The sequence below is a fragment of the Quercus lobata genome, chromosome 8 (genome assembly GCF_001633185.2).
Source record: "Quercus lobata isolate SW786 chromosome 8, ValleyOak3.0 Primary Assembly, whole genome shotgun sequence".
Taxonomy (NCBI): Eukaryota; Viridiplantae; Streptophyta; class Magnoliopsida; order Fagales; family Fagaceae; genus Quercus; species Quercus lobata.
This window is the reverse complement of record NC_044911.1, coordinates 64411395-64434725: the sequence shown is the minus strand read 5'-3', so window position 1 is coordinate 64434725 and position 23331 is coordinate 64411395. Positions and strand designations below refer to the sequence as shown.

General features: G+C 34.1%; 1 protein-coding gene, 1 long non-coding RNA gene and 1 other non-coding gene across 3 annotated transcripts; 1 reads left to right on the top strand and 2 right to left on the bottom strand.

Annotated features, from left to right (window-relative positions):
- The first annotated feature begins 7154 nt into the window (after nt 1–7154).
- Nucleotides 7155–7258, top strand: LOC115958670. Its single transcript, XR_004084596.1, has one exon. It is a non-coding gene; the product is annotated as a small nucleolar RNA R71 (small nucleolar RNA).
- Nucleotides 7259–13719: 6461 nt separating this feature from the next.
- Nucleotides 13720–16228, bottom strand: LOC115954912. Its single transcript, XR_004083971.1, has 3 exons — nt 15983–16228; nt 14983–15049; nt 13720–14057 (listed from the first exon to the last, which is right to left on the bottom strand). It is a non-coding gene; the product is annotated as an uncharacterized LOC115954912 (long non-coding RNA).
- A 4353-nt stretch (nt 16229–20581) lies between these two features.
- Nucleotides 20582–23101, bottom strand: LOC115958225 (peroxidase P7-like). Its single transcript, XM_031076623.1, has 4 exons — nt 22765–23101; nt 21842–22033; nt 21439–21604; nt 20582–21228 (listed from the first exon to the last, which is right to left on the bottom strand). The coding sequence occupies exons 1-4, from the start codon at nt 22969–22971 to the stop codon at nt 20837–20839; spliced, it is 957 nt and encodes a 318-aa protein (XP_030932483.1). The 5' UTR covers nt 22972–23101; the 3' UTR covers nt 20582–20836.
- Nucleotides 23102–23331: the final 230 nt, after the last annotated feature.

Genomic DNA, 23331 nt, shown 5'->3' with positions numbered 1-23331 from the left:
TATCCAACTCATTAGAGTTTAGTTTTCGAACCCACTCTCTATAAATTCATTGTATTGGACTCTTTGGACCTAGATCCTTTTTACCTTTTGGGCCTAGGAACCAAATTGCATCCTTACAATTGGCGTCGTCAGTGGGGATTTCTTGTGTTGTAGTGAGATTAACATTCAATTATGGTAGGTTCAAGTCCGAATTGGGAAGTATCCATGGGGTCCCAACATTAAGATCATTTTCTCAATCTTGAGCGAAGAAGGGATTAGGAAGTTAGTGTGCATACCACCCATACTAGTAGGAGCCAGTCTCAAGGTGGGAGCCACGTCTTTCATGAGGAGAATACTAGAGTCATGCAACTAGAGATTGATCATTGGAAAAGGAGGTTGCGCTACGAATGACAAAGATGGACTCCTTCCAATTCTGATTTTTCTTCTGACGATGATGGAGATGGTAGCTACAGGCCCAAATCAAGGACTCCCCTCAGTAAGTCTTTCTCGTGTGATAAGGATAGCCATCGCGAGCACAGAAATAATAGCTCATCTTGCAAAGGCTTGGAAAACGACGCTGTGAGCAGAGCGTTAAACCAGATTTCCAGATCACCTTTCACACGCAGGATTGAAGGAGGAGGACTTCCTTGGCAGTTCACTCAACCAATGTTCACCATGTACAATGGTTGAACAGACCCTGTAAAGCATGTGAGCCACTTCAACCAGAGAATGGCTGTGCACTTTAAGAATGAGGCCTTGATGTGCAAGGTATTCCCATCTAATTTGGAGCCTGTGGCAATAAGATGGTTTGATGGTCTGGGAGCTGGTTTTATTGATTCCTTTAAGGAATTCACCCAGGCATTTGGATCTCGCTTTATTACATGCAGTAGAGTTCCTTGGCCCTTAGATTCCTTGTTGTCTATAACCATGCGAGAAGGGGAGACCCTGAAAATGTACTCAGATAGATACTGTGAGATGTTCAATGAGATAGATGGGGACTTTGATGACGTGGCCATAAGGACTTTTAAGGTCGGCTAACCTGCCGAGCATGATTTAAGAAAGTTGTTAGCCAAGAAGCCCGTAAGGAGTGTGCGTCAGCTTATAGACCATATTGACGAGTATAAGTGAGTCGAGAAGGACCAATAGTAAGGGAAAGGAAAGGCGAAGGATATCCCTTAGAATAAGAGGGATTTCAGGTCGGACAGGTACAATAATAACCAGCCCCGGAGAGACTTTGCTGGGTAGTCTGAGTTTACTGCTACTCAGGTGGTCAGCATAGTGTTCCGTGAGCCGATGCATTAGGTTTAAAAAAAAAATTAAGAATGGGACATACTTTAAATGGCCAAACAAGATGGGAGGAGACCCTATGAAGCGCAATCAAAGTCTTCATTTCCAATACCACCAGGAGAGAGGACACACCACAGAAGATTGCAAAACCTTGTGAAATCATCTGGAACAGCTGGTCAGGGAAAGGAGGTTAAAGCAATTTTTACTTCAGCCCAGTGGGCAAGGGGGCTAGTTAGGATTGGGACCTCGGAGAGATGCTTCTTCGAGAGTCCCTTTGGGCACGATTAATGTTATCTTTGCTGCTCCAGGGAGAACTGGGTCTCATCCCTCTAGGGTGATGTCTGTAACTCGGCCACCTGTTGAGGACTCCAAATTTGAGCCGAAGAAGGCTAGGATAGAGTTCCGACCAGCGTTGAGTTTCTCGGATGAGAACAAGATTGGCACCATACAGTCACATGATGATGCCCTAGTGGTCACCTTCAAGATGGGGGGAATGATGTGAAGAGGGTGTTGGTGGATCAGGGTAGGGTAAATTATGTACCCTGATTTGTACAAAGGGCTAAACTTGAAACTTGAGGATTTGACAGGTTATGATTCACCTCTATTGGGCTTTTATGGGAATGTTGTTATTCTAAGGGGCTAGATTAGATTACCCATGTAGGTAGGTTCAGAGGTGGACTTCATTGTAGTGGATGCTTATTCTCCCTACACTGCCATTGTAGCAAGACCTTGGTTTCATGCCTGGAGGGTTGTTTCTTCCACCCTCCACTTGAAAGTGAAATATCCATCCAGAGATCAGATTGAGGAGCTGGTTGGGAGCCAATTCATGGCTAGGCAGTGCTTGGTGGCTGCAATCATGCATCAGCTTGAAGTTGGGTCATCAACCTCTGCTGATAGGGGTTTATAGCAATCAAGGACTCCGATGGTACCCATGGATGAGACATTAGAAGGGGCGAAGTGTGAGGAGTTAGAGAAGATTGTTGTAGATGATGATTCGAAAAAGTTCTTTCAGGTCGGAGTTCAGCTGTCTCCTCAAGAGAAGAAAGAGCTGATAGTGTTTTATAAGAGGAATATTAACGTGTTCACATGGAGTGTTTATGAAGCTTTTGGGGTGGATCTGAACTTCATCTACCATCATTTGAATGTCAATCCGTCCATCATTTCCAAAAAGCAACCACCTCGGCGTTCATCTAAAGAGCATTCTGATGATGTCAAGGACGAGGTGATCAAACTTAAGCAGGCCGGGGCTAATAAAGAGGTGTTTTACCCCGAGTGGCTAGCCAATACTCTAGTGGTGAAGAAGAAGAATGGAAAGTGGTGAGTATGTGTAGACTTCACAGACTTGAACAAGGCCTGTCCAAAGGACCCTTTCCCCATGCCTCGGATAGATCAGGTAGTGGGCAACTGTAGGCCATCCTCAGATGTGCTTTTTGAATGCCTTCCAAGGATACCATCAAATGCCATTAGCTTTGGGTGATTAGAAAAAGATAGCTTTTGTCACTCCTACTGGAAATTACCACTACAAGGTGATGCCATTTGAATTAAAAAATGCAGGGTCTACCTATCAGAGGATGATGACCAGGATGTTTGAGCCACAATTAGTCAAAAATATTGAAGTTTATATAGATGATATGGTGGTGAAGAGTAAGGTGGTGTTCGAAAGAGTAAGAGACCTCAGTAGTATTTTTGGAATACTGAGGAGACACAAACTGTGCCTAAATGCTTCCAAATGCTCCTTCGGTGTGGGATCTAGAAAATTTTTAGGCTATATGGTCACTTATCATGGAATTTAGGTCAACCCTAATCAGGTTAACGCAATTAATAGTTTACAGCCACCTCGGAATCCCAAAGAAGTCCAGAAATTAACATGAATAACTGCCGTCTTGAATCGGTTTATCTCTTGGTCTGCGGACAAGTGTAGACCTTTCTTTCAGTTGTTGAATAAATGGAAGGGATTTGAATGGACTAAGGAGTGTGCCTTGGCCTTCTAGCAGTTTAAGGAATACCTTTCTCAGCTACCTGTTATGTCCAGGTCCGAGGTGGATGAGGTCTTGTTTGCTTGCATTGCTATGGCTTCCTATGCTATAAGCTTGGTGCTGATATGGGTTGACAATGGCGTGCAGAGACCAGTTTACTATATGAGCAAGTCTTTGCCTGAAGCAGAAGTTTGTTATTTACCACTAGAGAAGGCTATTTTGGCAGTAGTACACGCTACACGTAAACTCCCTCATTACTTTCAATCCCACACAGTTGTTGTTTTAACCTAACTTCCACTTCGATCACTGCTTCAGAGTGCTGATTACACGAGAAGGATTGCCAAGTGGGGTACAATCCTAGGGGCTTTTGATATCAAGTGTATGCCTCGCACCTCTATTGAGGGCCAGGTCCTTGCATATTTGGTGGCCAAATTTGCTGAACCCCCATTAGAAAAGGAAATAGAGAAGTAGGACGTGGATGGAAAATCAGTTGACATAGTCTCCTTGCAAGAACCTTTATCTTGGAGGGTATACGTTGATGGTGTTGCGAATCAAAAAGGATCTGGAGTAGGGCTAGTTTTAATATCCCCAAAGAAGATTACTATTGAAAAATCCTTAAGATTGGGTTTTCAGTTACAAATAATGAGGCTGAATATGAGGCTCTATTGGTAGGGATGACCATGGTTCAGAAAATGGGAGGAAGAGTAGTGGAGATATTCTCAGACTCAAGGTTGGTGGTAGGCCAAGTAAAGGGAGAGTTAAAGGCCAAGGATGTGAAAATGCAAGAATATTTAAATTAGGTTAGGCACTTACAATCAAGGTTTGAGTCTTTCAACTTACTGCAAATCCCAAGGAGTGGAAACACACATGTTGATTCTCTGGGCCACTCTTGCAACCTTTTCGACACAGGGCTTACCTCGGGTTATCATTGTTGAAGACTTGTGCAAACCTACTGAGTTGAAGGGAGAGATAATCCATATTCATCAAATCAGAGTGGGACCTAGCTAGATGGACTCTATAATGCTATTCTTTAAGGAGGATATCTTACCCGAGGGGAAGTCCGAGGCAAACAAAGTGCGAAGAAAGGCTCCTCGGTTTTGGCTGTCCGAGGACCAAAAGTTGTACAAACGCTCTTTTTCTGGGCCATATTTGCTATGCATACACCCTAAGGCATCAGAGCTATTCCTGAAGGAGTTACATGAAGGGATCTGTGGAAGCCACACAAGAAGCAGATCCTTATCTCACAGAGCTCTCACTCAGGGATATTGGTGGCCAAACATGTGAAAGGAAGCACAAGAGTATGTGAAGAAGTGTGACCAATGCCAAAGATTTGCTTTAAACATTCATCAACCAAGGGAAGTCCTTAATCCTCTGTCCAACCCTTAGCCATTTGCTTAATGGGGCTCGGATTTTGTAGGGCCTTTTCCAAAGGCAACAGGGAATAAGAGATGGCTACTGGTTGGCACGGATTACTTCACCAAGTGGGTTGAAGGTGAACCATTGACAAATATCCGGGATGTGGATGCTAAGAGGTTTGTTTGGAAAAATATTGTCACCCGGTTTGGGATTCCTCATACCCCCATCTCAGATAACGGCTTTCAGTTTGATAACAAAGCTTTCAGAAGGTACTGTTGTGACCTGGGCATTACAAATAGGTATTCCACCCTGGCTTATCCACAGGGGAATGGACAGGCCGAGGTTGTCAATAAAGTTATAGTGAATGGACTTAAGAAGAGATTTGACGATGCAAAGAGAAAATTGGTAGAAGAGTTGTCACATGTCTTTTGGACATATCAGACCACACCTTGTAGGTCAACAAGGGAGACCCCCTTCTTAATGATTTATGGAGCCGAAGTTGTGATTCCTTTGGAGACTGGATTCCCAACACTGAGGATGAGTTCTTTCATTCTGGACAACAATGATGGGCTATTAGAAAAGAGTTTAGATCTAATTGAAGAGCGAAGGGAAAATTTCATGGTTCAATTGGCGTATTATCAACATAAACTCAAGCAAGGGCATGACGCCAACGTGAGGTTGAGGCCATTAGGGCCTGGAGACTTGGTATTAAGAAAGGTTTTGGGTACTGCAAAGAACCCAGCATGGGAAAAGTTAGGGCCTAACTGGAAAGGGCCATATCGCATCACCTCGGTGGTTGGAATAGGTGCATATTATCTCGAAGATCTAGATGAAAATGTAGTATCACGCCCTTGGAATATAAATAACCTACAAATGTATTATTATTAATGAAAGTCTTTTCTGCCATATTTTTGTTCATTACATTATGCGTTATACTTCTTATTTGCCTAAGTATTAAACAGAACTTTAGTTATACTTAGCTCCTCGGACCACATAATTTGGGTAAATTAATACTTCATATAATTTTTCTAAGTGTTAAATAGAACCTTAGTTATGCCTAGCTCTTTGGACCACATACTTTGGGTAAATTAATACTTCATGTCATTTTTCTAAGTGTTAAACAGAACCTTAGTTATGTCTGGCTTCTCGGACCATATACTTTGGGTAAATTAATACTTTATATCATTTTTCTAAGTGTTAAACGAAACCTTAGTTATGCCTGACTCCTCGGACTACATGCTTTGGGTAAATTAATACTTCATGTCATTTTTCTGAGTGTTAAACAGAGCCTTAGTCATGTTTGGCTCCTCAGATCACATGCTTTGGGTAAATTAATACTTCATGTCATTTTTCTAAGTGTTAAACAGAGCCTTAGTCATGTTTGACTCCTTGGATCACATGCTTTGGGTAAATTAATACTTCATGTCATTTTTCTAAGTGTTAAACAAAATCTTCTCACATCCTTTAAGTTTCTGTTTTCTCTTAATTGTACACAGTTCTTTCAGGAATTTAGCATAACGAGGTACTTGTTTAATGGCATCTAAAAGTGGAATATTTACCTCGCATCTACGAAAAGTCTCATATAAATATTTATTTTGCTCATATTTTCTTGATTCTGCTAAAACCTGAGGAAATGGAGATACTGGTTTATAATCAAAAAGAGGCAGAAACTTACGCTTAGGTACCTCATCATCATTGGGAACATTCTTGTCTGCAACGATATTTTGCTCCTTTTCTTGCTTCAACGATGCAGGGGCTGCCTTTTTTGGCATCTCAACCTCTTTACCACTTCTCAAAACGATTGCACTTGCATTTTATCTTGGATTTACTACCGTTTGAGAGGGTAATTTCCCTGAACTTTGTGCCTTTAGCCGACTAATTGCAGTTGCCATCTAGCCTATCTGATTATCCAAACTTTGAATATTGGCCCTTGCCTCTTGTTGAAATTGTTTCGTCTCCTGTTGAAATTGCAAAGTATTAGTGGCAAGAGACTTAACAATATCTTCTAAAGACATACCAGAATTATAAGTTTGGCCCGGTTGTTGTCTAGGGGGGTATGGCTGCTTATATTGCTAGCAAATTGGGCGGTTTTGAATCGTGGGCTGATTTATTTGTGGATTCCCATAGCTAAGATTGGGGTGATCCCTCCATCCCGGGTTATACGTGCTTGAATAGGGATCATACTTCCTTTGCGGTTGTCCAGGATCACTTGCTCAATGGGCTCCTCTTGAAGAGTTGGGCACATTTCAGTTGGATATCCTACTACCGAACAAATCCCACAAGCCTTCACCGTTTGCATAATACCTACAGCCATTTAACGAACAAGAGAAGTTAGACTCGCAATTTGTTGTTCAAGGAAGGAAATATTTAACATGCTTAGATGGAGGGTCAAGCCTAGTGCCAAATTGTTGAGAATTGGCTGCCATATTTGCAATCAAGTTTCTCGCGGCCTCGGGATTTTTATCCACCAAAGCTCCTCCACTAGCTGCATCAATCATGCTCCTATCAGTGGGTAGAAGGCCCTCATAGAAATATTGGATAAGTAGCTGCTCACTAATTTGATGATGGGGGTAGCTTGCACATAATTTCTTGAAACGCTCCCAATATTCATGTAGGGACTCTCCATTGTGCTGCCTTACACCACAAATTTCTTTTCAAATGTTGGCTGCCCTTGAAGCTAGGAAATATTTCTCCAAAACCAACCTCTTCATCTTGTTCCATGTTTTAATACTCCCGGAGGGTAGAAAATAGAGCCAATCCTTAGCCGAATCCTTCAAAGAAAATGGAAAGGCTCTTAATTTAATTTGATCTTCAGTCACCCCCATGGGCTTCATACTCGTGCATACCACATGCAACTCCTTTAGATGCTTGTGAGGATCTTCACCTACAAGGCCATGAAAAGTGGGCAAGAGATGTATTAGTCTAGATTTTAATTCAAAAGTAGTAGTAACATCTAAAGTAGGGAATGTTATGCATAAGGGTTGTTGATTCAAATCAGGGGCAGCAAGCTCTTTCAAAGTTTGATTTTTAGCCATGACTTCATCCTCTTCTAAATCAAAATCGCTAGCAAACAGGGAATCAAGAGCTAGATTGTGCTCTTCAGAATTTTTCCTGGCTTCCTTCCTTAACCTGCGCAAAGTTCGAGATATTTCTAGATCGTATTGCAAATCACCTTGATTAGAAGATTGAGATACAGTCATAAACAATCAAGGAAACTCTAATAAACCATGAAAAACAAACAAGGAAAAATCTAGAGTAATGAAAATAAATCAAAATTCTACGCTAAAACAAAAAAAACGCCTAAAAACCCTAGAAAACAGTGGAATCTAGCCTCGAAAGAATGGGGCTAGTAATCCAAAGGATTAACTAGTCTTGCTTAGAACATCATTTACCTTCAGAAAACTATACTAGCAAGGCCTAGTTCTATTGCAATCAGAATTCTGCCAAAACTGTAACTATCAAAAACTAACGAATTTTTTTTTTTTGAAAATTTCAAGAATGAAATAAGGTTCACAAGAAGCAAAAAAAAAAAAAAAAAAAAAAAAAAATCAACTAGAATCACTCCCTGGCAACGACGCCAAAATTTGGTGTGCTGTCGCAGGCAACCAAAAATAAAACCTATATTCCTAAAAATATATGTAGTAGTGCGAGTAAGAATCGTTCCCACAGAGAGTATCTAGCCTAGTTTTATACTACGTGAACAATGAGAGGGGGGGGGGGAGGGGGTGGAGTATAATGAAAACAATTTTAAGAAAAAAAAACAACTAAGGAACAATTCAAATTAAAGTATCGAAATTAATCAAAAGAACAAACCTTGGTCTAAGTCAACATCTACCATCGGAATTTTACAACTGATCATCGATGCAAGTATATATCAATCCAAACTTTGAATATTCACTATTGGAACAATTTTCCTATCTCTCCTTAGTTGTAGTTAATTAGAAAACAAGCGATTTAATAAACCCTAACTACTAAACAACCCAAGACAAGCGCTAAAGGGTTAATCTAGTAACAACCTTAAGAATTAGAGAGATCGATGAAACTAAACAACACAAACACAAGCGGTTGCATTTAATTTAGTCAAGCATTCTTCCTAAGATCTAATAATTTCTGACGTAGCAAATCATTAAATTTTGGTTGCTTCACAAGTTAGAGAGATCAAGTAATTACGGATTTGATATCTAACCTAGCAGTAGATTGCAACGAACAATAAACTAGTAGGCCTCCTAGTAATTAAACGAGACAATCATGAAAATAGGCACAGAAGAACATTCGATATTCAAAGCATAAATTGAACAATAAAAACAAATTAGATCTCACAATTTTATTGATTCCGAGGCTTCAGTTTCCTTCGACTAAGTATAAAAGTTTAGCCAAGTAGGGCCATGATGAAAACTCTGAATGTTCAATAAGTGTATAAAACACTATGAACGTTTAGACCCCCAATTTCCAAATAATCAATTCAAACTTATTATCAAACAATTAATGTGCGGAATATGAACATAAGCATATAACAGAACTGATAAACAATCTAAACCAAATAAAATCACATCCATAGCAAAAATTAAATGGCAAAGATTAAGAGAAGAAAGATGCAAATACAAGGACAACACAGCGATGTGTTATCGAAAAGGAAATCGAAGCCCTCGGCGTAAAACCTCTTCGCCGCCCTCTAGGCAGTAAATAATCCACTAAAGAATCAAGTTGGGATACATGAATAGCAGAAGACCCTCCAAGCCTAATCTACCCAGTGTACCTAAACCCTCCAAGCTCCTACTTCAACTAGGTTACATCGAACCTATTTCTTCTTTAACTTACCGGATTCCGCTATAACCCATAGCATCAACCAATATGAAATTGGTCCCTTCCTAACTGCTTCCCAAGTACCAAATGACCTTATCACAGATGTGGGTATAGTGAGAAAAGGTTTTGGTAATATACCTTTCAAGAATGTAACAATGGAAAGGGTGAGAGTAGAGGAATTTGAAAAGTCTCTATGTGAAGATTGGGGATGAGTCAATCTTGTTTTTCTCTAGGGTTTCTCTCTCAATATTCTCTCTAGAAGCTCTTAACAATTCGTGGGTATAAGGAGTATTTATACTTAAATGTGTTTGGAATGCGAAGAGTCAGTTTTTCCAAAACAGAGCTGGTTGGTGGCTTGGCCTCGCGATTTGACTGAGCCACGAGTTCCAGCCGTGAGGTAACTGAACAGCCAGACTGGACTTTTTGTCCTGTAGTGCTACAGCTGGCATGACGGTTCAGCTTTTCTGCATGCTTGGCACGTGTGCAACTTCTGGCGGCTTGCAAGCCGCGAGCTACCCGCGAGATCCAGTCACAAGTCCTTGATTCTTTGCATAATCTTGAGCATTTCTTCACACTCTCTCACACACTACCCTTACATGATTCTCACCTAAATACAGGGTTACTAATTGCTAAAATACAAGTAAATTTGGCACTAAATAAAGCCAATAAGATGATTGATAAAATTCAACCTTACAAATTCAAAGGAAAAAATCAGAGAAGAGGGGAGAGAGAGGCGTGTGTGTCCAATTCTGATTTCTCCTCCCTCTTTTGCACGTTAATTCCCCATTTCCCTAGCCTACAAAATCTCTTAAAAATATTTTCAATAATAATATCAAAATCTAACTAATTAAGGAAAAATATTAAAAATTAAACAAAGTCCTAATATAACTAGGAAAGTGGTGTTTTTCAGTTGGAAATTTCGTGCACTAGATCTGGAAGCTTCTGAAAATAAACCCCATCAGATCTGCGTATTAGAATTGCAGGCAAAGGAACATTCCAGAACGTTAGCAGTGCAGGTGCGGCAACTTCAAGCCTGATTTTGACCTTGATGCAGCCCATCTCTCAAAACTCAAAACATGAAAGTTGTAGAACTTTGTCTTGGCATTCCATAGCACCTTGAATCATCTCAATCAGAGCTTGGATGAGAGAGTTATGCTCAAATTACGAAACGATGTCAAAATTGTCTAGAATCGCCCAATTAGCTACGTTTTGCACTTAACGCCTCAATTTGCATCCTAAATCAAAATATAAGAATAATGAGTACATTTAGGCACCAAATAAATATAAAAGACTAAACATTAAGGGAGAAAAATATGACAATTTGCATTCTCATCAATGACAAAATACCTCCTCGGACAGTGGATTCATTCAATTCCATTTTCCTTGTTCTTGCTTGATCATCTTTTAAATCCATACTAGCCGTTGTAAAATTAATTAAGACTTAGTTCTACGACCCACTCTCTACAAATTTATTGTACTGGGCTCACTGAGTCAAGATCCTATACATCTTGGGCTTGGACTACAAAAAGTGTCCTTACAAAGTGGATTATAAATATTTAAGAGAGTAATTAGTATTTAGATTTTGGAATGTAGATTGATTTATTTATTTATTTTTATTTTTATTTTTATTTTTGTATTTAACTCTATTTTCAAGAAATCAAGTACTGAGTAATTTTTTTTTTCACTTTTTTTTTTCTTTTGTAAATTATATATTATTAAGTGGATTATAAATATTTAAGATAATAATTAGTATTTAGATTGTGAATTGTGGAGTGATTTTTTTTCCCTTTTTGTATAGTACTTTATTTTCAAACAATCAAGTATTGGGTAAAAAAAAAATTTCACTTTTTTTTTCTTTTGAAAATTTTATATTATTTTAAGTGGATTATAAGTATTTAAAATTGTAATTAGTATTTAGAGTGTGGATTATGGAGTGATTTATCTTTATATATTTTTTCTTTTCTTTTAAAGTGTGGATTGTGGAGTGATTTATCTTTTTCTTTTTGTATGGTACTTTATTTTCAAGAAATCAAGTACTGGGTAATTTTTTTTTTTCACTTTTTTTCTTTTGTAAATTTTATATTATTAAGTGGGTTATAAATATTGATGATAGTAATTAATATTTAGGGTGTGGAATGTGGACTGTGGAATGATTTATCTTTATATATATATATATATATATATATTTTTAATAGTACTTTACTTTAAAGAAATCAAGTATTGAGTATTTTTTTTTTTCATTTTTTTTATTTGTAAATTTTATGATATTAAATGAATGACAAATATTTGAGATAGTAATTAGTATTTACAGTGTAGACTATAGAGTGATTTATCTTTTTTTTTTTTTTTTTTTTTTTTTTTTTTTTTTTTTTTTTTTTCGTTTTGTATAGTACTTTATTTTCAAGAAATCATGTACTAGGTAATTTTTTTTTTTAAATTTTATATTATTAAGTGGATTATAAATATTTAAGATAACAATTAGTATTTGGAGAGTGGAATTTGGCCTATGGAGTGATTTATCTTTGTATTTTTTTTTTCTTTTTGTACTGTACTTTACTTTCAAGAAATCAAGTATTGAGTAAATTTAAAAATTTTTTTTTTGTAAATTTTATATTATTTTAAGTGGATTATAAGTATTTGAGATAGTAATTAGTATTTAAAGTATGGACTTTGGAGTGATTTATCTTTATTTTTTCTTTTTGTATGGTACTTTACTTTTAAGAAATCAAGTATTGGGTAAATTTTTTTTTTAAAAAAATTTATATTATTAAATGAATTAAAAATATTTAAGATTATAATTAGTATTTAGAGTGTGGATTGTGGAGTCATTTATCTTTTTTTTTTTATTTATTATTCTTTACTTTTTGTATGGTACTTTATTTTCAAGAAATCAAGTATTGCGTAAATTTTTTTTCACTTTTTTTTTTAATTTTGTAAATTTTATATTATTTTGAGTGGATTATAAGTATTTAAGATAATAATTAGTATTTAGAGTGCAGACTGTGGATTGATTTTTCTTTATTTTATTTTTCTTTCACTTTTTGTATAGTACTTTAGTTTTAAGAAATCAAGTACTGGTAATTTTTTTTTTAATTTTTTTTCTTTTGTAAATTTTATATTTTTAAATGAATTATAAATATTTAAGATACTAATTAGTATTTAGAGTGTGGACTGTGGACTATGGAGTGATTTATTTATTTTTTATCTTTTTCTTTTTATATGGTACTTTACTTTCTGGAAATCAAGTATTGGGTAAATTTTTTTCACTTATTTTTTTTGGTAAATTTTATATTATTAAGTGGATTATAAATATTGATAGTTTTTAAACCCTTTAAACAATTGATTTAACCTAGGTAATTAGTCAAGTTGCTACTTAGTCCAATTAAACAAGTCTAGGTTATCACAATATCAAAGATCAAATCATGCAAAACAGCGGAAAATAAATAACACAAGATATGATTACCCAGGAAACCAAACTGGTAAAAACCTGGGTAGGATTTGACCTAGCTATCATCCTCAAGGTAAACTTGAATCCACTATCTTGAAAGAATCGAAATTCATACAAAAAGACTTACAAGCCCCTACGCTCAACTTCTTATTACGACCAACCAGTAGAACTTACTGACACGACCACGTGGAAGTTCCGAATCCACAGACTCTTTCTTTCTTGGATTCAACACCAGATACAAGCACACCTGCTTGTGTTTTCTTTAAACTTCAATGGCAGCAACTGAATTGATCATCAAGGTGTAGATAAATCTTCTCCTTGAAAACCCTAAGTTTGTGTAAAGGAAAGCTCCTCTAGATCTCACAAGAGATTTACACAAATCGCAATTATGAGCAACACTAAAATGTGGCTAGGGTTTGTCTTTTATACTTAGGACAAATAAGAAACCCTAAAAAACGTTTTAAAACACTTAGGGCTGAGTTGGAAAAATCTGCAGAAAATCATTCTGCCCGAGCTTTGATCGATTGAGCCTGTCTTTCGATTGATTGAGCTAGGCCGAAAGGCACAATGCTTTCCTGCTTTAACTCAATTCCAACTTTACATAAAAGCACAACTTTGAGCTAGACTAAAACACTTCTAAACACATTGTTTTGATCATGGTTTGCCAACAATACAAATTAGAGTTCTAAATACATAAAATTCTAAGACTTTAGATGTCACGACCCAAACCTGTATTTCAGAGTTTAGAGCATGACCGGCATGTTAATATCAAGTTTACTTCAATATTAACACGAACCAACCTAACTGAAGGTACATATCAAGAATTGTTTGTTCAATTCCTGCTTATTGTCTTGCATAAAAGCCAATATATACAAAAATGATGGCAACCCTGACATTTCATTTCCTTCAAACTTGGAAACAAATACCACCTGTCTGAAACTTAAGGTATTCAAGTAAAAATTTACATAGCTAAACGTTTAGCAAAACTCTTATTACAAACCTAACCCCAAAGACATACAACTGGGGTTCAAAACAGCCTACAGTACCGAATTACATATGTGCTCAAAGGATCAAGTACATCTTGATTCCTTCTATACATCAAAAGAGCTAACTACTATACAACAAAACTCTACATTCTAATAAAACGAGAAAACACAGAATCCTTGCCACCTCTCATACTCTCGCTGCTTCCAGGAAGAACCTGTGCACTGAAATATAATAGGGTGAGCTGCGAAGCCCAGTAAGGTTTTAAAGCTCCATGGGCCTTTAATAAGAATGCATGTAAAACAAATAGTTTATGGATATGCCAACTTTGATCAAATAGCCTTCATACTATTCATATTGCTCTTAAATAACTTATGAACTTTTCAAATAAAAATATTTCATTTTCCTTTCATATAAAAAAAAAAAAAGGACATAATAAGGAACATACGTATAATTTCGTAACCTTATCTTTATAACAAAGACTATAAAATGTTTCATCATAAACTTCTTTTCATGAGAGCTTTTAATTTTCATAATGCATTTTAACAAAATCATTCTCTCATGCTCAATAACATAATGTAGCTATTCATAACATATTAGTTAGTCCACTTTTGATAAGTCTGTACAGAGAAGGCCTCATCACATTTGGGTAACCTCGTGTGCATGATATTGTCCTCTTTGAGAGGCCTGATGGCACATCTCCTCAAGGTTTTATTCCTCCCCGCCGTCCGTACACATTGGGGAGAAGGCCTTATTCAGATTAGAGTTACGGGCAACCCCATTTCCTCTACTTTAAATGGCCAAACAGATAACATCTTTCCATGGAAAGCCAATAATTAACCCCTATTGGCTGAGTTCAGAACATAACAGTGGAATAACCCGAACGCTATATTATTCTGATAGCTTTACTTTTACATAATTATTTCATAATAGTAGCATATCCACTTCATTCTAAAATATTATGTTCGTGACATAGGTACTAGCATTAATATGCAAAATTATCATATACATAAGGTTGAACAACTCACGAACATATACTTTACTTAAATCATGCTTATATGTAATATCTCAAATCGACAAGTTTTAATGCATATTAGTTTTCGAAATAAACTTTATACTTATTAAAAGCACACGTCACAAGTCCCTTACCTGAAAACAGAAGGCGCGAGAGATTGTACGCGAGGAGCTCAAGTATCCGTGTTCTCGTTCTCGCCACCTAAACGAAAAGAACCAAAACTTATTATGGACAAACTCTTCCTAATACATAAACTTATACCTAAATCACCACCTAACTTTCAAACTCAAGGAAATCCTAATTCCCATCACATAAAGTTCCCAAAACATATGATACAATCATCAAACATATTTGCAGCCAAACCATAGAGAAATCAATCCATAAAATTTATATATGCTTCAAACATACCAAAGGATGAGTGTATAAAATTATAACTCAAAACATACAACCTAACTTGAGAATTAAATCCACAAAGTTAGGTGTAGTATATATTGCTCACTGCTCATTACAGCCACGTATGCTCCATTTGTAAAATACAAACGGGCTGTCCACAGACCTCCAATTGTCATGAAATTTTACAGAACTACTCCCCTGTATGTCCAGTATAAACCATAAAAATTTCGGAGTCAAAGCATTAACCCATGATTTACTAAAAATCACACAATGCAGTATACTCAAAACTGTCCTGACAGAATTTCTTGCAACTTACAAATTAAACCACTAATTTTATGTTCATCCAAATGCTGTGAGACCACTTCTATAACAACCATATGTGTCTTAGAATTCATAAAAACTACTCCTTGCATCCTAATTCACAAAATACAATTTAATACAGAATTTTCTTGTAGTAAACATCAACTCTGTCACAGAGACAGCTTCAGTACATATTCTTACAAAATCATCAACAAATAGCAATAGGTCTTAATTTCATTTGGGTATTTTTATACCTATAGTATACATATTAAAATACCCTAATAAGCATTCAATTGATCAAAATATCATCAAACTTCAAGTAACTAAAACAGAATCACCAATTCAACTTCCAGAAACAGAGTAGAGAACAAAGAGGGAAAATAAACAAACAAATTTTACCATCCAAAATACACAAAATCAGATGAGGTTTAACTTACTTACCCACACACTTTGAAGATAAAATCTTAGGGTTAATTGTCTAATTTCTTCTTCAAAGAAACTAGAATTTTTGGTGAGAAAGGGAGGGAGAGATGTTGCCGTGTAAGGAAAGAAGAAGAAAGAAGAACAAAGAAAGGGGAAATAGAGAAAGAAGAAAAGCAGCTGCTGGACTTCAGAAGCAGCCAAGAAAATCAGAAAAGTAAGAAGACTTTTGGGGCTTGGGTACGTGTGTGGCTAGGGAGAAACAAATATCACAAACACCTTTTCCAATTTTTCTTGTATTCACACACACACACACACACACACACACATATATATATATATATATATATATAAACTTTGCATTCACACTTACCTACAAAGAATAAATAACACATTACCCACACACACATATATATATCCTTAATTTTATAAAGTTATAACTAACACATTAAAATGGCATATATGTTTTATAATATAACAAAAATCAAAGTTTCATGCACTTAAAAGTAATTAAAATAATGACATGCATATAAACTCATAAATTAATTAGGCAATTAGGTTGGGGTGTTACATTAGAACCTAACAAATATTTAAGATTGTAATTAGTAATTAGAGTGTGGATTGTGAAGTAATTTATCGTTTTTTTTTTTCTTTTTATATGGTTCTATATTTTCAAGAAATTAAGTACTGGGTAATTTTTTTTCACTTTATTTTTCTTTTGTAAATTATATATTATTAAGTGTATTATAAATATTTAAGATAGTAATTACTATTTAGATTGTGGACTATAAAGTAATTTATATATATATATATATATTTTTTCCTTTTTGTATGGTACTTTACTTTCAAGAAATCAAGTACTAGGTTAATTTTTAATTTTTTTTCTTTTACTAAATTTTATATTATTAAGTGGATTATAAATTTTTAAGATAGTAATTAGTATTTAGAGTGTGGACTGTGGAGTGATTTATCTTTATTTATTTATTTATTTTTTATAATAGTTTACTTTCAAGAAATCAAGTATTGGATAAATTTCATTTTTCATTTGTAAATTTTATATTGTTAAATGAATTAAAAATATTTAAGATAGTAGTTAGTATTTAGAGTATGGACTGTGGAGTGATTTTTTATTTTTTTTAATCTTTTTCTTTTTGTATGGTACTTTATTTTCAAGAAATCAAGTTCTAGGTAATTTTTTTTTCTTTTGCTAAATTTTATATTATTAAGTGGTTTATAAATACTTAAGATAGTAATTAGTATTTAGAGTGTGAACTGTGGAGTGATTTATCTTTATATATATATATATATTCTGTATAATAGTTTACTTTCAAGAAATCAAGTACTAGATTAATTTTTTTTTTTCATTTGTAAATTTTATATTGTTAAATGAATTAAAAATATTTAAGATAGTAATTAGTATTTAGAGTATGGACTGTGGAGTATTTTTTTTTTTTTTTTGGTATGGTACTCTATTTTCAAGAAATCAATTACTCGGTAATTTTGTTTTTGTAAATTTTATATTATTAAGTGTATTATAAATATTTAATATAGTAATTTGTGTTTAGAGTGTGGACTGTGGACAGTGGAGTGATTTATTTTTTCTTTTTCTTTTTGTATGATACTTTACTTTCAAGAAATTAAATACTGGATAATTTTTTTTTTTCATTTTTTTTCTTTGTAATTTTAAATTATTAAATGAATTACAAATATTTAATATAGTAATTAGTATTTAGAGTTTGGACTGTGGAGTGATTTATCTTTATCTTTTTGTCAAGAAATCAAGTATTTGTAATTTTTTTCACTTTTTTTTTTCTTTTGTAAATTATATATTATTATGTGGATTATAAATATAGAAGATAGTAATTAGTATTTAGAGTGTAGATTGTAGAGTGATTTATCTTTTTTTCCATTTTTTGTACAGTACTTTACTTCAAGAAATCAAGTACTGGGTAATTTTTTTTTTTTTAATTTTATACTATTTTAAGTGGATTATAAGTATTTGAGATAGTAATTAGTATTTAAAGTGTAGATTGTGGAGTGATTTATCTTTATATATATATATATATATTTTTTTTTTTGTATGGTGCTTTACTTTTAAGAAATCAAGTATTGCGTAATTTTTTTTTGTAAATTTTATATTATTAAATGAATTACAAATATTTAAGATAGTAATTAGTATTTAGAGTGTGGAATGTGGAGTGATTTATCTTTTTATTATTATTATTTTATTTTATCATTTTCTTTTTGTATGGTACTTTATTTTCAAGAAATCAAGTACTTGGTATTTTTTTTTTCACATTTCTTTTATGTTGTAAATTTTATATTACTTTAAGTATATTATAAGTATTTAAGATAATAGTTAGTATTTAGAGTGTGGACTGTGAATTGATTTATCTTTATATTCTTTTTGTTTTTGTTTTTGTATAGTACTTTACTTTTAAGAAATCAAGTATTGGGTAATTTTTTTTTTTTTGTAAATTTTTATTATTATTTTAAGTGGATTATAAGTATTTAAGATAATAATTAGCATTTAGAGTGTGGATTGTAGAGTGATTTATCTTTATATTCTTTTTCTTTTTCTTTTGTAAATTTTATATAATTAAAAGAATTTCAAATCTTTAAGATAGTAATTAGTATTTAGAGTGTGGACTATGTAGTGATTTATTTATTTTTTTCATCTTTTTCTTTTTGTTTGGTACTTTATTTTCAAGAAATCAAGTATTGGTAATTTTTTTTTTCACTTTTTTTTTTCTTTTGTAAATTTTATATTATTAAGTGGATTAGAAATATTTAAGTCATTTTTTAGGTCCTAAGGGTATTTCAGTCACTTTTTAGGTTACGAGGTTATTTTAGTCATTTTTTTTTGTTTCAATGTCATTTTGGTAATTTTCTAAGTTTCCAGGTCATTTGGTCATTTTTTTTGTCCTAGAGGTATTATGGTCATTTTCTAGGTTTCATTGTTATTTTGGTAATTTTTTAAGTTTTATGGTAATTTTGGTCTTTTTTTTAAGTTTCAGGGTTATTTGGTCAATTGTTTTTTGTTTTGAGGGTATTTCAGTCATTTTCTAAGTTTCATAGTTGTTTCAGTCATTTTTTGGGTTTTATAGTAATTTTGGTAATTTTGTTTTGAGATTTAGGGTGATTATGTCATTTTTTAGGTTCTAAGGGTATTTTGGTCTTTTTTTAGGTTTTAGGGGTATTATGTTAATTGGTGAGAAAAAAAGGAACCATTGAATGTGACAAAAGTATCATCGAGTGTGAGAAATGTATGGTCTAATGTGATGTTAGTACTGTCTAATGTGACAATAGAACCTTCAAAATGTGATAAAGAAATAAGAGGAGCACCAAATGTGACAAAAGTACAGTCATATGTGATGTTGGTACTGCATAATGTGAGGACGGCACCGTCAAAACCAAATGTGAGAAAATTACGGTCAAATGTAATGTTGATACTACCTAATGTGACAATAGAACCATCATTTGCAAAAAAAAAAAAAAAAATCGAACTACCAAATGTGACAAAAGTACAGTCACATGTAATTTTGATACTGCACAATTTGAAGATAATACTAACAAATGTTAGAAAAAAAATACAAGTATAACCGAATGTGGCAAAAATACTGTCATATGTGATGTCGGTACTTCTTAATGTGATAATGGAACCATTAAATGTGAAAAAAAAGAAGAAGAGAACTAACAAATGTAACAAAAATATGATTACATGTGATGTTGGTACTGCCCAAATCCCAATGTGACGATGGAACTGTTAAATATGACTAAAAATTAAAGTACCACTAAATGTGAGAAAAGTATGGTCAAATAAGATGTTAGTACTGCCCAATGTGACAATGAAACCATTAAATGTAAGAAAAAAAAAAAACCACCAAATGTGACAAAAATATAATCACATATGATGTTGGTACTGTACAATTTGAAGATGATAATATCAAATGTGAGAAAAAAAATACGAGTACAACCAAATGTGGCAAAAGTACGGTCAAATGTGATGTTAGTACTGCCCAATGTGACAATAGAACCATCAAATATTAGAAACAATTAAGGGACCATCAAATGTGACAAAAGTACAGTTACATGTAATATTGGTACTGCCCAATGTGACAATAGAACTATCAAATGTGAGGAAAAAATAAAAGTACCACAGAATGTGAGAAAAGTACAATCAAATGTGATGTTGGTACTGCCTAATGTGACAATAGAACCATCAAATGTGAGAAAAAAAAAAAAAATAAGGGAATCACCGAATGTGACAAAAGTACAATCACATGTGAGGTTCGTATTACACAATGTGATGATGATATCGTCAAATGTGAGAAAAATAAGGGAATCACCGAATGTGACAAAAGTATAGTCACATGTGATGTTGGTACTATACAATGTGAGGATGACATCATTAAATGTGAGAAAAAATACGAGAACTGCCGAATATGACAAAAGTATAGTCACATGTGAGAATGGTACCATCAAATTTGATGTTTTAATAACTTGATATAGCAAGTTGCCTACTAGTGAGTACTGTAAAAAGAAAAAAAAAAAAAAAAAAAAAAAGGGTACGGTAGAATTACCGTCTAAGTTGGTAGTAAAATGAGAAGAGCATATATGTAGCCATTGCAATAAAGCTTGTGTGCATATAAAATTTATGAGGAGGACATAAAATTTCTTTTACATTACAACATGATCACAAAAATACAAAATGCAATCTCATCAAGTGTTTTTTTTCCTACTAACATGGTCAATAATGCCATGGTACATTCCATACGGAAAAGCCAAAAATCACAATCACATAATATTCTATGCATAAAACAAAAGTTCCAAATTATTTATTCTCGATCCCAGTAAGATAATTAAAGACCCTTCTTAGTTCACCTTCCTACAGTTCTTTCTTACTTCTCCATTTGATCCAGTGAGTGGACTTATATCTCCCATCTTGATCATTGCTGCAGCAAAATCAGAATTGAAAGTACTCTCACTGTTGCTATAGGTACGCACTATTGAATCAGTGGATCCACCATTGAATAGTTGCTGGTCAGAGTGGAGAAGTCCTCTGTTTTGGAGCAAGTTCTTGTAGTAGTTGTTCTCAAATTTTGTGGGGGTTTGAATATCAAGAGGTGCCAAATTGTTGTCCCCTGAGCCGCTGGTTCTTGGACAGTTTGATCGCCTTGTGTTAGCAAATGAACTGTCTATGTTGGTCTCGTTGTATATGCGAGCTCTGAAGGATGTACACCTTGCTTGCCCAATTGTGTGTGAGCCTAGTACAATAAACCCACAATTTGTTTTAATTTCACAATTGCTTATATAATTTTATCATTAATAAACTATTCATGGAACGTTGACTTATGTTATGTTCTTAGAATATGTGCAATTGCATGGTATAGAATGAGTCAAAAAAAAAAAAAAAGTGAGCCAAAATTTGGAAATATTCCTAAGACAAGGGAATAGATAGAGACAAAATTGTAAACCTGCTAAAGCGACCATGTCCCTAGTGGAAAGTCCCAAATTGTTAAATCTAGAAATAAGTTGGTTTAGGTTAGAAGTTGGAGGAGGAATGCTATTATTAGCAGCAGCCTGGCTCGCAGTCCTAGCATCTCTTCTTCCAAGTTTAACATTCCAACTGGGTCCTCCAAGCTGCAAAGTTACGTGCACAAAAACAGAAAAACATGTTAACTAATTTCAATGCATATAATATGTGTTGGTCCCTCTAATTTGAGCCTTTGGCACACAATAGTTATCAAATTTTTATTTTTTATTTTATTTTATATGATCGATAACATAATTCGTTATGATTGGAGTAATGTTATTTTTATTTATTTCTGTGTAAATAAACTTATTCAACATGCAATTTTAAGGAAAACAAGAACTTACAATGGCAACAGAGTCTCGAGAAGCAACAGCCAATATATCAGCACATGAGACCACACCGGGGCACGCCTTCTCCACTGCCGACTTGATATTGTCAACTACATCGAAGCCTCTGGCAGAGTTTTTATTTGGGACAGCATTCTTCTCTCCTATGAAATTGGATGTGTCATCAAGGAGAATTGACCCATCACATCCCTATCCATCATTTTACATACAGATAAGTTACATAAGGTCCAAAAGTTCCTCTAGCCATATTAAACCAAAAAATAGAAAAGAATAGGCCTAATAGGTTAATGACAGTTAACACTGGGTCCCAATAATATTGTCGCAAACAGCAATTTTGCAACATAAGTCAAACTGATATTTCCGACATTCTTCGTTTTTGAAAACCCAACAAATTGAAAAGAGAGAAAAAAATAAGCTGTCATGCATCAAAGTGGATAAATTAACAGGTAGAATAGTAGCTAAAACAATAATGAGTGTACTTGGAAGAACTCATTGTCATTAATTAGAGGAAAATTATAACTCTAACCACCATGTGCCGACTGATAAAAACTATTTACATATGCTTTTAGTTTTAATCATACGAACTATTTAATAAATATATGACTTATTTAAATAATACATTTAAAAGTTTTTATTAATTAGTAATGGATTGAATGAGATTTTTCCAAATTTATTTGAAAGAAATTAAACATTGTCCTTTCATTAGTTTGTTACTTAAAAATAAGTTGGTAAAATGATGTGTGTGTGTATATATATATATAAAGACTTAAAAAAATTATATATAGACCAAATAAATAGATTAAGCAAAAAATGAGAACCATATTAAGCTCTTGCAAACAAGCTAGTATAGCATAGGCCACTTCAAATATTAGGCTGTGTTTGTGAATAAAGACTGGGGGAAAAATTTTCAGTGTAATTACATTGACAAAGCAATCATGGAAGAACAAGCGCAGGAGAGAGGCACCCATTCGGGCTTCCTTTGATATGGCAGATTGCACAGTGGATTTCACAGTGGAAAAGAGTTTTGGGCAAGAACTAGAATAAAAATTAGTTGAAAGTTGAGCGTTGACACTCCCCAAGAGGAGAGCCAAACTAACTATGGCTATGAAAGAAGAAGAAGTAGCCATTGGTTACAACAGTTTTGATGTGATACTAACAAATTGTGTGTATGTTGTGATATCCAAATGTCAAGAAACTGGACTTTATAAAGAGCTTCTCGCGGTGATTAGCGTCGGTTACTCAATTGGTAGCTCACCTAACACGTAGACTCTTAATGCATGGGAATTAATTTTTACGTGTGGATTCTAGAATGGGAACGACAATTCAATTAAAGATAAAAAAGAGTGAGAACGCTGTTTTTTTGACTTTGAAAAGGTGTAGCAAAGACTTGTGAATTGTAAATGCGGTGGGGTACAAATGTACAATTATTTGTCCAAAGTTTGTAAGTGAATGTGGAACAATTTGTCAAAACTTGGGTTCCCATTAGA

Excerpts from the sequence above, each read along its gene's own strand:
- LOC115958225 (XM_031076623.1), bottom strand. The coding sequence starts at position 22,971 with ATGGCTACTTCTTCTTCTTTCATAGCCATAGTTAGTTTGGCTCTCCTC. Across the intron at positions 21,605-21,841 it reads CTCGAGACTCTGTTGCCATT|CTTGGAGGACCCAGTTGGAA; the intron begins GTAAGTTCTTGT and ends GTAACTTTGCAG. Across the intron at positions 21,229-21,438 it reads GGACATGGTCGCTTTAGCAG|GCTCACACACAATTGGGCAA; the intron begins GTTTACAATTTT and ends TTATTGTACTAG.